Source organism: Muscardinus avellanarius (assembly GCF_963383645.1).
Source record: "Muscardinus avellanarius genome assembly, chromosome: 6".
NCBI lineage: Eukaryota > Metazoa > Chordata > Mammalia > Rodentia > Gliridae > Muscardinus > Muscardinus avellanarius.
This window is the reverse complement of record NC_137791.1, coordinates 29,996,679-30,012,030: the sequence shown is the minus strand read 5'-3', so window position 1 is coordinate 30,012,030 and position 15,352 is coordinate 29,996,679. Positions and strand designations below refer to the sequence as shown.

Here is a 15,352-nt window from a genome sequence, read left to right as displayed (position 1 = left end):
GTCATTGAATTATTTTATTTTTTTTAGAAAAAAATTTCATTTTTGATAATGGGAGCTGGGTGTGATGGCACATATCTGTAATCCTTAGTACTTGGGACACTGAGACAGGAGGATTGAAAGTTTGAGGGCAGCCTTAGTAATGTAACAAGACTCAGAAACCTAGTGATGCCCCATTCAAAAACAAACCAAAAAATAAAAACAAAAAGTCAGGGTGTAGCTAAGAGGTAGAATTCCCTTCAGTTCAATTTCAGTGAAAAAAAAAAGTGTGTGTGTGTGTGTGTGTGTGTGTGTGTGTGTGTGTGTGTGTGTGAAGAGATTGAGTTTAGGGACATTCTACCTCTGAGCTATCTTCAGAGCTTTTTTAATTTTTTAGTTTTTGAGGCTGGTCTTGAACATGCAATCTCCCTCTCTGCCTCCCTAGTAATGGGATTACAAGTGTGCTCCATTACTCTCTGCTTATTCTTGAATTTCAACAAATTTAAAGGACATATGTCTTAAAGTTGGTCATTCTGCATTTAATTTTCCTGGACTACAATATATATAACTAAATTTCTAAAAACAATGAAATATGTTTTATATATTTTTGGTTCTATTTCTATGTTTTTAGGTGAAGGAAAATTTATCTTGTATGTCTAGAATCTTCAAGTAAACTGTATTTTTCTTATTCTTACTTTTTGTACTTTTCCTCATAATCTGTACTATATTTTCAAATGTTGTCTTCATCTCTCTGTTTTCAAAGCATCTATTCTACCGCTTTCTGCTTCTAATTAGTTTTAGTTTCTCTGAATGTTTTATTCTCTTTCATTTTTTTCTAGCTCAGTTTCCATCTTTTAGTGATTTCCTAACTCTTCATTGAATTTTCATATCTTTTTAAACAAGTTTTTCATAGAGTTAAAAAAAATTCTTGAGACCATAGAGAATATTTTGTGAATCTATTACAGTGAATCTAAATGAACTTGAAATAAAATTACAAATTTATTTTCTTAATCGCAGCAGCTGCATTTCAAATGCTCAGGAACCACATACAAACAACATTTCCATCCTGTGTGAAAGTCTCTGGCCACTCTTGCTCCAGAGCACAGGTATCACTGTGTGTTTCCTGTGGGAGAAGTGTGTGCATTTTCCACGCATAGTCGTAGTTACCATTTTCTTCCTTCCCTTTTTCCTACCAGCAAGCATATGGAGATGAGGGTTTTGGTTTTAGTACAGTAAGTCATAATATCTTCATGGAAACTAAAGGGCCCAGCTTCTTCCTCTGCTCTTCTCAGCTCCTTCTGTCACTAGTCTTTGGCCAAGCAAAAGACCCTTTTCGGATCTTTTAGAACTCTATCAGTTATTTTGAAAGGAATCTACACAGTATTTAGTATCTGGGGAGTACGAATGCACAATTTTTCCTTCCTCCAGTTGGCAGAAATTGTATAATGACTTGCTGTTTTCTTCGTGTGTCTTTCGTGGTAGCCATTTTATAGTGTTATACTAGATACATCATTCTTTCCCATATTTTTTTCTTTATTCATTTTAATGGTTTATACCAAATGCTGTTATATCTTTCTTTGCTGTCATGTGTGTGTGTGTGTGTGTGTGTGTGTGTGTGTGTGTGTTTGTGTGGTACTGGGGGTGGAATCCAGGGGCTTTCTACCTCTGGGCTGTACTCCCAGACATATTTTTATATTTTATTTGGAAACAGGGTCTCACTAAGTTGCTGAGAGCCTCATTAACCTGAGATCCTCCTGTCTCAGCCTCCCAAGTACTGGGATTACAAACATGCGCCACCATGCCCAGCTCACCAAGTTATTTTTAAGTACTTATTTGGGAAATGTAGTATATGAAACAGAAGATAGATCCATGTAAGAATGACTGGTTGGGTATAAGTTCTAAATGTGCTGAGTTCAAAAGATGGAGAATCTTCTGCCATAAAACGATAGTGAAGGAGGAAGAATTTAAGTAGGATTGTGGGTGGCTAAAGACAGGATGGGGAAAAGCATGGGGGAGAATAGAGGACTAGTGATGTGCACGTGCTATTCAAGGCATCTTAAATGTTCCATTTAAAGCACAGTGTTTGCTTAAGGGAGTAGCTGAGCCTGGTCCTCTTCTGAGAACATCAGCTTGTTCTTGTAGTAAGTAGTTATTATTTTTTCATACAAGAATCTTCCTCATCGATGACACTGAAAATTTTATTTTAAAGTCAGAACCTATGCTTTATTTAAATGGTATTCAGGAATATATTAGATAGATTTTGTGAAAAATTTTAGTTATCTCTGAAGTAGATGAAGATCATTTCCTCTGTAATACTCCAGCACAGGCAGGAGGACACAGAACCCAGTTGTTAATTTTCTGTGTACAGCATTCTTTTTGTTTCACTCCATTAACAAATCTACATTCACAAAGGCTATGCCATTTTAGTGGCTTTGTTAAATGTGAGAGGCACAAGCAATCTTTTATTCCTGGGATGTGGGGGTAGAAACAGCACAGACTAAAATTCTCCCCAGTAGGATGACAAAGAGGAATATTCTAGAAAATGTCTGCATTTCTAAGATTTGGTCAGTTTCCCCAAAAAGATTATTTAAAATATCAGGAACAGATTTGGAATATAGGAAACTCGTTTTCTTATCTAAGAGACATTTTAGTATAGTGGTTCAGAACTGAGACTTGGGAGCTGGTGTGCAATATTTGAATCCCAACTCTGCAGTAGGAATTTCTTAACCTTGAGAAGTGGCCGCAGCCTCTCTTTGTATTGGTTTCTTCATCTATAAAAATAATGGTCTGTTGAGAGGATTGAATGTTTTATATACATAAGGTATTTAGAATGATGCTTGGTACACAAGATTGTCAAAAAAACATTATTTATTGCTTAAGCAAATTGATGGTCCATAAGAGTGGAGGTAAATAAGAATTAAATAAACTAGCATATCATTTTATCCATTAAATTTCAAGTCATTCCCAAATAATTTTATTTCTTTGTACATTTATGAAAATAACCTGTATTGTAGGTCTCAGCTTGTTTAAGGTTTAACCATTTTTGACTAGACCGTCTCCTTTAATAAACTGTGAATTTCTCTAGGGCAAGTCCCTGTCTTATTCAAGCTTGTAATGTTTCTGTTAGCTGAAGAATGTCTGGAAATGTCACAGGTACTCAGGGTGTTGTTTTTGGATCAAAGAAAATTACCAGGTTATATTAAAATATTAAACCCAAAGTGCTAAATTAGAAATGTTAACAGCAATAGAAATAAAACTGTACTTGTCATATAGAAAGAATTATATTATTAAAGGAAGAGAACTAGAAAATTAGAAAATAAGAGAATCAATTGATTAGAAAATGTTTAATATTTTTACTGTCCGATAGAGCTTTTCATACTCTCACATTTTCTAAGAATAACTTTTCATTTAATGAGAAATCAATGGGTGTTTAAATAGAGGACCAACAAAGCTGTATCTTGGAAGACCTTTGCTTCCACCATCAACAAAAATTGTATATATTTCTTTCTACCTAAATTTACCTGACTGTTTTGAGCTTCTATTTGTTCTAGATACTGAGCAGTTTTAGTGCTGGTGATAGAATGAGACCCTCTCCTTGCTCATAAGAGTTGCACAGTGTAGTATAAAAGTCAGGTAATCATAGCAGAATATATCAATGCCATAATTAAGCTTTAAGTAAGTAATAAAAGAAAATATAAAAGTAATAAAATAAGAAGGCACTATTGATTCTTGTGGAGGTGGGGGTGAGAGAGTGGGACCTAGATGTGGCACTTAGTGTAGGAAGGGAAGAACCTGCAAAGTCAGATAAGTACAAAAGACAGGAGAAGAGCTTGAGAGACAGGGATCCTAGCAAAGGGTTAAAGTGTGCAGAAGTTCACTAAATGGGAAAAATAATGCTTACAGAAACTTCCTGTTTCTTAAAGGTAGTTTTCTCTCAGATGGCTGTGAGTCATAAGCTTATGTTTATTAGTCCAACCAGCAACCACAGTATGCATTGGTATGTCTTATCCCCAGAGCTGTCTCTTTTCATTTAACTCTTCCCCCCTCTTCACCTGGCTTGCAAATAATTATTTCCTTAATCTAATGACTTTGATTAGGAACTGTTGATCTTTGAGCTCTTATCTCTTATTTTCATCCTGCAGATTAGTTTGTTCCATTTAATGCTGTGGGAAAAATTCCAACCAACTCTCTTTGAGCTATGAGCAAACATACTACTTTCTACTCAAAGGATGTTTGCTTCTCTGGGAATATTCTATGTGCTCTGCAAAGAAAGTGTCTGATTATGGCCCCCTTGACAGGCTATGAGATTCCTCCAAGCACCCCCTCCTAATTTTTCCTACTGTTTAGTGAACAAGAGTCTTACCCACAGCTGTCAGAAGCCAGTGAATAAGAATACAGATAACCTTTGACAGTGAGAAGCTCAGTGCTGCAGGGTTCTGGATGCTGGGATTTCAAACAATTGGGTCAGTTTTATTGTTTTGCAGAATTAGAACATTATAAATGACCTCTGGCCATGTATTTATTGATAAGTCCAAACAGGCATATGATACAGTTTCTCTCTCTCTCTCTTTTTTTTTTTTTTGCTAGAAAACAACAAAGGATGATATACTCAGATTATGTCTTGGCTCAAAGTGGCAAAGAAAGTCTGGGATTAGCTATAGAAATATTGATTAACATGATGAATTGTCTGGGAGGGATCAGAAGGTTTAGAGAACATATTTCTGCTTTTTGTGGTTTATTGAGATATCTTACAAAATTATTATTATGTTGAGAACTAGGGAATTTGAGAGGTTCACTTAATTCCGAGTTTCCTGCTAATATAAAGGATGTGAGAATCGCACGATGCTAGGCATTAGAAATGACAAAAATCCAAGCTTTGCAGGTTAGGTTATACTAAGCACTGAAATATTTTTGGGTTGTTATAAAATTTTAATCATGTAAAACTAAATCTGTTCTTTGATATTAGCGAAATTCAAGAGAAATTATTTCAGGGTTGATAATGCTACTTAAGATAATTAATGATGCTGCTTAGTAAGAGTGTGATGTTATTTAAGGAGGCCTCAGAAGACTTAGCATTATCTTGCAAATGCTGCCATTTTATTCTCTTGAGTATCGATGCCAATAACTGAGGAAACTGGCCCAAAACTTGGTATTTATTGGGCACCTGCAAAATGTTTATTGCTTTTGATACTTAAGCATATAGAAACCAGGGAAATGATATCAAAGTAATATATGTTTTTTTTTACTTTTCAGAGAAAAGGGTGTAAATGAAAGGGCTACACCATGCCAAGGAACTATTTTTATTAAAAGAATTTGATCTATTTTAATATTAGTTCCAAGAAGATTTTACTTATTTTTAATTTAATGACTTCATGTCAGTAAGTAGAACTTGTGATTTATTTTGAAATAAGTCATCACATTGGTGTTAAGTGCACAAAGGATATCATTTTTATGCATGTGCAGCTAAACAGTTTTCTTTAAATAGCATGTGGTCATATTGGAGGTTCAAACTTGATGTCTGGAAGCAAATTTGTCACCTCATTCCCTGACGTGCACTCTTGACTTACCTATTTCTGTGCATGACATGACTATTTTTTACATCTGCCAGGTCTGAAAACTGAGTCATATTTTAATCCTTCTTTGGTTTGTGCCTCCCAGTCAAGCAGCAATCTTTGCTTTTCAAATCATTCCCAAGGCTTCTTCTTCTTTTTCCCAAGTTCCACTTTAATCTGGCTCTTAGCACTTCAGGCCACAATGCTATCACAGAGCAATCGATTGTCTAGGGTTTCTCCAGCTGCCACTTAATGTCCAAAGCACTGTTGAATTGATCTTTCCTAGTTCCCTTTAATTATAGTGCTGCTTGCAAAAAACAAAATATCTGAAGACTTTCAATTGATTGGAAAATAATGCATTAAAATTTTTATAGAGGAGCTGGGCATAGAGGTACATGCTTGTAATTCCAACATTTGGGAGGATGAGACAGGAGGATCCCGGTTCACGGACAGCTTCTGCTGCTACTTAATGAGGCCCTTTGCAACTCAGTGAGATCCTGCTTCAAACTAAAGAATAAAAAACATAAGGTTGGGGGTATAGCTCAGAAGTAGAAGGCCTCTGGGTTCCATCCCAGTACTGCAAAAAAACCAAAAAATTACAGAGGCTAGAGACATAGCTTGGTGTTACTGTAAATGATTAGCATGTGCAAGGCCCTGGGTGCAATCTCCAGAATCCTCTAAAAATTGTGGTAAAACTAAACATATAAGAAATTGGTAGAACAGTACAATGAAACCTCGTGCCCTATCACCCAACTCCAACAGTTATCAGCTCATTACAGTCTTATTTCTTCTTGATCCCTGTCTACTTTCGTTGTCCCTATTAACTTTGAGCAAACCATTGATATCATGTTATTTTGTCTGTAAATATTTCAGTATATATCAATAAAAATGAAGCATATAAGTCCATTACTATTATCATATCCCAAAGGAAATTTAGCAATAATTTCATTCAAATATGCAGTTAGTGGCCAAATTCTTGTTTCTTAAATGCCATATATAATCAATTTATTTGAATCAGAAATCAGATAAAGCCCACCTCTAGTGATCAGATGGTATGTTCCTTAATCTACAGATTCCACTTTTATCATTTTCCTCCCTTTTATTTACTTTTTGAAGAAACCAGAATCTTTGTTTTGTAGAGGTCACATCCTAGATTTACTGGTTGTACTTCTATGGTGAACTTTTTTGTCATCTTGCTTATATTGCATGTACACTGGTATTAAATTGAGAGACTGGACAAGATTTATCTTTGATTTGTTTTGCCAAGATATATATATATATATATATATATATATATATATATATATATATGGTGTTATATTCTTTTATTGAGACATACTTATCATCTAATTAGTCATTTTTGTGATATTAGCAGCTACTGATACCCACACTGAACCCATCAGTACACTAGGCACTGGAAAATGGTGGATATTTTATTTCTATAATACTTCTTCATTTCTTAGTTCATTTATTATTTTTCTCTAAAGGCAAATTTCCCCTCGTATTCTGCTTAGTTATCCAGTGGTGGGAGTTAGATAATAGGGAGGATCTATTTCTGAGGACACATATCTACAATGTAGTAGCCAAGAAATATTCTCTAGATTGGAAATAGAATCTTACCATGAAGGATATGACAGAGCATATGTTTAGTGCCTTTGACCATTTTTATATCATATAAAAGGTTGTGCTAGGCTTCATCGGTATTTTATGTTAATAACTTGTTTTATAATTATTTATCCTATTTTCCTGTTGGCATAGTTCAGTAGTTTTTACTTTGTAAACAGAACTAGGAATTATACACATGCAAGAAATTGTTTGAGTTTTTTTTTTTTTTTTGGTGGTACTGGGGTTCCTGGAAAGCCTTCTACTTGGGGCTACACTCCCAGACACCTATTTTTTATATTTTTATTCGGAAACAGGGTCTCTCAAGCCAGTGTGGCTGGCTTTGAACCTGCTTGATCCTCTTGTCTCCGCCTCCCAAGCACAGGAATTACAAGCATGCGCCACCACGCCTGGCTTGTTTGAGATTTTGATTGAATTAAATACATCTGAATCAAGGGCTTTTATTGTATATTGGGACAATTACCTTGCTTATCATTTGAAAATTTGCAGTTTACTTCTTGAATCTGACAAAATGTCACTTTCATGCCTGTGAACTCGTGTCTTCCTATTTCTCAGTGGTTCCTTTCCAAGGGTCCTCTTCATTGAACTATACAGTCTAATTCCACTGTGACCATATGGAACACTCCCTTTCCGCATGGGGACTCCCTTAGATTTTGCCCTACAAACAGCATCTGATTGAGAAGGTTTGTAAAACCTCCCTCTGCTGAAATCCACCTGCTGCCTTCTGAGGAGGCCTTCCCCAAACCGCAGGGAGGTAGGAGACCGACATGCCTATGCTTCAAAAGGCAAAATGATTTTCCTTTTTATAGGCTTTAACAGAACCCAAATTCTCTGGTGCCCGAACATTCTTATAATCCCTGTACTTTGGAAGCTGAGACAAGATGATCCGTATTCGTGCCCAGCCTCAGCTATTTAGTGAGGCCCTCTGCAACTTAATGAGACCCTGTTTCAAAATAAAGAATAAAAAATTGAGCTGGGGGTGTCGCTCAGAGGTAGGATGCCCCTGGGTTCCATCCCCAGCCCCACAAAAAAAAAAACACCCATAAAACACTGAACTATGAATCTCCCTTTTGGGTCTCACCGTTAATTTTTCTAGCAGATTCTTAGTTTTTAGAGGCTATATTCTCTTGCTTTGTAGAAATTAAGATGTTTATTTGATTTTGTTTCATGCTGGGAACTTTGAGGAGAAAATTTAGCTACCCTGACCCACATTCACCATAGAGATGTAGCTTATTAGCTACTTGGCCTGAGCAATAAAGCTGACCTCTGCAGGCTGGCCTACTTCCTTTTAAGAGCGGCCCATGTATGTGTAACAAAGTAGATTTCTCCTGTTAGGGAGCACACAGATTCCCCAGGGTCTGCTTCCAACATGAACTGCCTTGGAACTGTGTGTATTCTTTTTAAAATATAGTTTCTGTAACTTTTAATTGACATAAAACTGTACATATTTATTGGATTTAGTAGGTCAGGGTAATTAACATATCCCTCATCTCAAACAATTGTCATTTATTTTCTACCAGCTATTTTTTTACAATTTTTATTACTCAAAGAAGATTCATTTATTTAGCTTTCTGACTCTGTGCTTGTGCCTTCAACATTTTCACGATTTTCTGCTCCTCAATAAGGAAAGCACGCTTGATCCTGTCGCAGACACATTTAGCACACATGGAACCGCCATAGGCCCTGCTGACATGCTTTTTTGTCTTAGACAATCTCATAAGAACCTTAGGTTTCACAGCACGAACCCCGCGCAGTCGGCCTGGGCACACGCCACATGCAGATTTTGGAGCTTTCCCAACCTTCTTGGTATACAGGTAAACAATCCTGTTGACAGGGGTTCGGGACAGCCTTGTTTTGTTAGAGGCTGTATTGTAGGAAAGCCTACGATGATATGTCAAATGCTGGACAATTCTGGGTGTCCTTACGCCAGCTCTAAGGACTGTTCCCGAATGCTCGCTACTACCACAGCTCCTTGGATGGCGACCGATTGTATTCTACCAACTATTTTGATATGTATTCTTAATTGTTGCCAACCACAGTTACTCACTGTGCTATAAAAATTGTATTTTTCCTATCCATCTCTTCTCCTGTACCCATTAATCATTTTCTCTCTATTTCCCCTTTCCTCAACCCTTCCTGCCCCTTGGTCAACCACTTGTCTACTCTCTATTTCTATGATGTCAACTGTTACAGCTTCCATGTATGAATGGGAACATATTTCTCTTTTCACTGTGTTGATATTTGCGCTACTGTGTGAATCTGCTGATGTCTTAGAATCATCCAAGTTAGACACCAAACTACCAATCAGCCACTGCAGTCTTGGCTGCCCCTACGTTCATGGGGAAGAAGCTCGTGAAATAAATGCCAGATTTACTCCTCAAGAATGTCCTTGATGATGCAATAAAAAACTATTATTTTTGTTCACTGTCTGTCCCCCAACTACATATTTTTTTTTTATATTCTGGGTGATAAAAAAGACTATATAAAGCACTTCTATTGCCTCTCGCAGTATTTTACTCTTTTTTTAAAGTATAGCAATTTCCTCTCAGATATGCTATTTGTGTTGACATGTGATGTTATTGTTAAATATATTTAATATACAGCTATTTAAAAATTGTTAGCTTATTTTAAATGTTATTTGGTGCATTGTGATTTTACATCATATTTGAGTATACAGTGACAGAAAATACATGCACACAACTCTCAGAGCCCTTCACACTGGGTCGTTCCCCCTCCCTCCCTCTCCCCGTGCACGTCTTCACGACTAGACTTGGTAGTTTTGTATACATTAGCAGCATTATTTTAACTGTACATTCTCTAAGACGTTGTCCCCCCTCCTCCCTTCCTTAATGCTCCCCAATTACTTCATTGGCGTTTCTGCTCTTCTATTTGATATTACTATTTCTAGCTTCTACATATAAGAGAAAATATACATGTACTCATTTCCTGAGTCTGACTAATCTCACGTAGTGTAATATTCTCAAGTTCCATCCATTTTCCTGCAAATGGCCTGATTTTGTTCTTCATGACTGATTAAAATTTCATTGTGTGTGTATATATATGTGTGTGTGTGTGTGTGTGTGTGTGTATGTATATATGTGTGTGTGTGTATATATATTATATATATATATATATATATATATATATATATCAAAGCTTTCTTTTTATCAATTCATCTATTGAAAGCACCTAGTTGGTTCCATAATTTGGCTATTGTAAATCGAGGTGCTATGAACACATATACAAACAGTATTATATAATATTCTGATTTCAGTTCCTTTGGGAAGATGCCTAGGAGTGTTACTGCTGGATCATATAGTAGTTCCAGTCACAAATTTCTAAGAAATCTCCACAGTGATATCCATAGTGGATGTACTAATGGACAGTCCCACCAACAGTACAATAGAATTCCTATTTCCCCACATCTACATCTTTGCCAGATTTATTATTGTTTGTGGGTTTTTCTTTTTCTTTTTTTTTTTTTTTGCAGTACTGGGGATGAAATCCAGGGGCATTGTACCGATAAGCTACACCCTCAGCCCTATTTTTAGTCATTTTATTTATTTATTTATTTATTTATTTATTTATTTATTGGTAGTACTGGGGGTGGAACCCAGAGGCTTTCTACCTCTGGGCTATATTTCCAGACCCTTTTTAAAAAATATTTTATTTGGAAACAGGGTCTCACTAAGTTGCTGAGAGCCTCACTAAGCAGCTGAGGCTGGCTTCGAACCCGTGCGATCCTCCTGTCTCAGCCTCCCAAGCGCGGGGATTACAAGTGTGCACCACCATACCTGGCTTAGTCTTTTTATTTTTTTGAAACAGGGTCTCACCGAGTTGTAAAGGACCTTGCTAAGTAGCTGAGGCTGTCTGGAAACCGCGATCCTCTGTTCTCAGCCTCCTAATGCTGGGATTACAAGCGTGCACCACTATGCCCAGCTAATTGTTTGTGTTCTTGATTATTGTCATTCTAACTGGAGTTAGATGGAATCTCAGTGTAATTTTGATTTGCATTTCCCTGATTGCTAAAGATGTTGAATATTTTTTTCATGTACTGTTGGACATTTGTATTTCTTCTTTTAAAAAATGTCTTTTCAGTTCAGCTGCCCATTTTTTAACTGGGTTATTTGTTTTCTTAGTTTATTTTTGATATGCTAAATAACCTTCTTAAATTAGTGCTCTTTAAGAGCATTAAAGTATAAACCACTGCTCTAGGTTAACTTTTCAGAAATTGGCTTCCCTGTATAGAGTACTTTGTAAGTTCAGAGGTATTATATTTAATTATTCTAATATTTTGCAATTTTAAGGCTTTGAGATTTTTTTCTTACAAGACAATTGGTAAGGGGAAACATGAAATCTTGCCATCTAGAGTTCTTATATTAGTTAGCTATCTGCACTATGTGTGTGAACTCATGATGGGTGAGCCAGATGGAGCTAGTTTTTTTTTTTTTCAAGAAATATTTATTAAGTTCATATACTTTTCAAAATATGCTGCTGGCTGCTGGAGTGGACACATCGAGTCATAATTAGAGGCATGAGGTTGTAATCGCTATAGACGCAAGAACATCTTTTCTACCATGGGAGGCAGTGTGATACTCCAGGAAGGTGTCTATCCAAGTCACCATCCACCACTTCGTTCATCTTTTTAGGCAGGTTTCTTCCCTTTTCTGACATTTTTCATTTGTAATATGGGAGGGAGAACAATGCATACCATTTTGGTTTATTTTGATGATTGGAGACCTTATCATATGAAATACATTAGCACTGTTGTGAAATATTTTACTCAGGTTACATAAACGGCTTTATTCTAATGCAAGTTGTTAATTCAAGGACTGTAGAACCAATTACATCTTAGAATAGAAAATTCTATATGTGCAAGCAAAAGTAATTTTTGAAAAGGGTTTAAATGAAGGAAACATCAATTATTTTTTATTTATTTTATTTATTTATTTTTGCAGTACTGGGGATGGAACCCAGGGGTATTCTACCTCCAAGCAACATCCTAGCCCTATTTTTTATTCTTTTATTTCAAAATATCAGGGTCTCACTGAGTTGCAAAGGGCCTCACTAAGTAGCTGAGGCTGTCCGTGAACCACAGTCCCCGGTTTCAGCCTCCCAAATGCTGGGATTATAAGCGTGCACCACCACACCTGGCCATCAGTTATTTTTAGTGACCAGAAAGTAATTCATCTGACAGAATTAAGTATTTGTTAAAGGAAAGCTGAGTTCCATGAAAGAAAAAATATGTGTTTAAATAGCTATTGGATTTTTATATTAGATTCTGTTAACTATAAACAGCATTTATATAGTAATTTGGTTTATCTTTACTTATTTTTGTCATTTTCTTTAATAAAATCTCTATTACAGAGGACAATAAAATTGATAAAGATAATTCTGTGTAAACACTAAGTACTGGCACACTTCAAGTTTCAGAAGTTTCAGACAAGTTTCAGAAACAATTTTCTATTTAATGTAAATGAATATAATTTTTAGCTTACTTATAATACTATCTAGTGATTTAAGTTAGAAATGATATTCTATTTCATTGAAAGAAAGCATTTTAAGCATTTTATTATGGTAGGCTTGTTTCAGTCCGATGGCAGGTAGATTTACTTAGTATAAATTAATTTTATAAATTAAGATATCATAAAAGTGTGAAAATAACTGTTTTTTTTTTAATCCAAGTGCTCTTTTTTTTGAAGTCTCCACAGGAACGTGGGTGTGCCTTTGGCAAGAGGTTATTTTCATGCAGCTCTGCTCTTTCAAATTATAGGACATGAATTTTCTTTCCCTAAAAATATGTTGTCACTTGCCCAGTAACTCTCTAGAGCCTTCCTGTAATATAATGATGCTTAGCGCTGGGAACTTACCCACAGGTGTGGCACATGGATTTTAAACATTGCATCTGTAGAACCAGCTGTGAACGTATCAAAGCATGAGACACAGTTTTATTTCTCCACAAAGAAACACTGCTGCGTCTTTCCTTGTGATTTAGTACTGTGGAAGAACCCAGGGACTCTAATGTGTTATGCATTGGTAGGTATTTGTTTTTAAATGTGGGATCCAGATGAAGGACTGTGCACAGGGCAGAGGCACAGGGAGCCAGTGCTCACTGTTAGATGTAGACATGGGAGACATATTTTACATTTTTCGTTCATCAACTGCTCTGCTAATCACATTTACATGCTTACTAATTTAGCAGGCACGTGTTGTCATGGCAACACAGAACAAACAGGAAACCCATTGTTTTAATGAGGTGAGAGTTCTCAAGTGATAAGGTGCAGGCTGGGAGAACATGGTGGGCTTTTCCTTTGTATAGCGCACAAAGAGGCCATGTTTGCCTTAACAAGTATCATGGTTCCATGGGCTTGTCCAAGGTTGCTCTCTCCTCTAACTTTGTTGAATCTTTATGCATTCGTTAGGCCATACAGATCCACCTCTAATTTCACTTGTAACATTGCAACTGTGCCATGGTTTACAGAGAAGGCTTTTCCACCATGAGCGATTAGCTCATAAATAAATAAGCTTATACATTTTGTCTCTCTTTGGCTAATGTGGTGCTGATATTGATGGTGATTCTGTCTTTGCCTCTTTAAAATAATGAAGATAACTGGCGAAAATGGAAGTTTTTTTCCATGCATTTTTTAAACAAAAATGAGCTGTTCACTGAGGTAAGTTAGATTCAAGAAGTTGTCCAGAAAACTGCAAATGAGAGAAGAGTTTCCTTGTTATTGTCATACCTGACTGTTGTGCTGATTTCAGATGCCTTTTCCTGCAAAGCATTATGGTAGACTCCACAAGATGTGAGAATTCAGGATCCACGACTAGTGAAATTAAACCCGTATAAAGAAGTGGGATGGGGTAAGGAGGGAACTACACCAAGAGACGCTGTGTGCATATATGCACGTATACTTGAATCTCACATGGTGTGTAATTATTTTGCACCAATAAATTATAAAAAGGAAACTAACAAGAAGCAAAAGACAGACCTTGTTTCTTCGTGTATTCTATCTCTTTTTTCTTGGAAACTTTTTTTTCCAACTTCATACACTCGCTATTACTTAATAAAAACTGTCTTGATATACCACCATAATTTTGTTTGACTCTTCACAATATAAGACAGTGCTTTGGAGAAGCTTTGTAAATACTCAAATACAAAGTAAGTATAGTAGAGTTGATTCAATAATACACATTTTTAAAATTATTTATTCTTGTGGTACTGGCGTTGAACCCAGAGGCCATTCTACTGCCGAGCTATACTCCAGCCCTGTTTCATATTTTATTTTGAAATAAGATTTTGCTAAATTTACCTGTGAAGCTGGCCTCGAACCTGTGATATTCCTGTAACATCCTCCTAAGTTCTGAGATCACAGGTATGTGCCACCACAGCTGGCTATTAATACACATGTATTGTATACTTGTCATATCCTAGACTTTGGATGAATTATTGTGGTGAATTGTTAAATTCCACCAACTATATGCTGTGTTGAATATTTAAACTCTTAAAAGAAAATTTAAGAGTTTAAGGAAAACTTAAGGAAAATTGAGACAGAAAACCAGATGGGCATATCTAGTTTTACCAAAATAACTGAATGAGAAAAACTGACTAGTGGACATTTTTTTTTCTGCTAACATTTTCACTGTGTCTTCCCGTCATCTTCTTATTATTTGGTACATTCTTATTTTGTTTTCATTTTTCAAAGTGTTTTCACTTGATGCCTGGCTTCCGTTCCTTCTACCTTCCAGTACTACAAGAAAAAATGAGGGAACTTGGTTTAAATTTTTCTCACTTATCACTCTTTCTCACCTTTTGCTCTGACACCTGCTGTCCTCTTCCCCTTCCACCTGGCATCCTACTGTGCTGGGTATTCTTGTTTAGGCACTGTAAGCAAGTTATGAGTCATCTGTAAGATATATTTTTTTTTACAGGCAAAACCAGCTCTACCAAAGGAAAATGGAATAACACACAAACAGACGAGCATGCGTGCGTGCATGTGCGTGTGCGCGCACGCACACACCCACACGCGCACACACACACACACACACACACACACACACACACACACACTTTAAAGGGAAATAGATCTAAAAATATCCCACCACCAAAAGAAAAATAATTGCCTAGGACACCTGGATTTTTCTAAGTATAATTTTAGTTAGGTAAACATTGAAAAGATATATTTTCCTAAAACAGGAAAGAG

At 36.3% G+C, this 15,352-nt stretch overlaps 2 protein-coding genes across 2 annotated transcripts in view; one reads left to right on the top strand and one right to left on the bottom strand.

The window, feature by feature from the left end:
* Window positions 1-15,352, top strand: part of GASK1B (golgi associated kinase 1B) — a gene marked incomplete at both ends in the record, with an annotated part of 48,252 nt that overhangs the window by 24,780 nt on the left and 8,120 nt on the right.
* Window positions 8,711-15,003, bottom strand: LOC308264483 (large ribosomal subunit protein eL34-like; the record flags this gene model as incomplete). Its single annotated transcript, XM_080697810.1, has 3 exons — window positions 8,711-9,062; window positions 9,245-9,480; window positions 14,959-15,003. The coding sequence occupies 3 exons, from the start codon at window positions 15,001-15,003 to the stop codon at window positions 8,711-8,713; spliced, it is 633 nt and encodes a 210-aa protein (XP_080553936.1).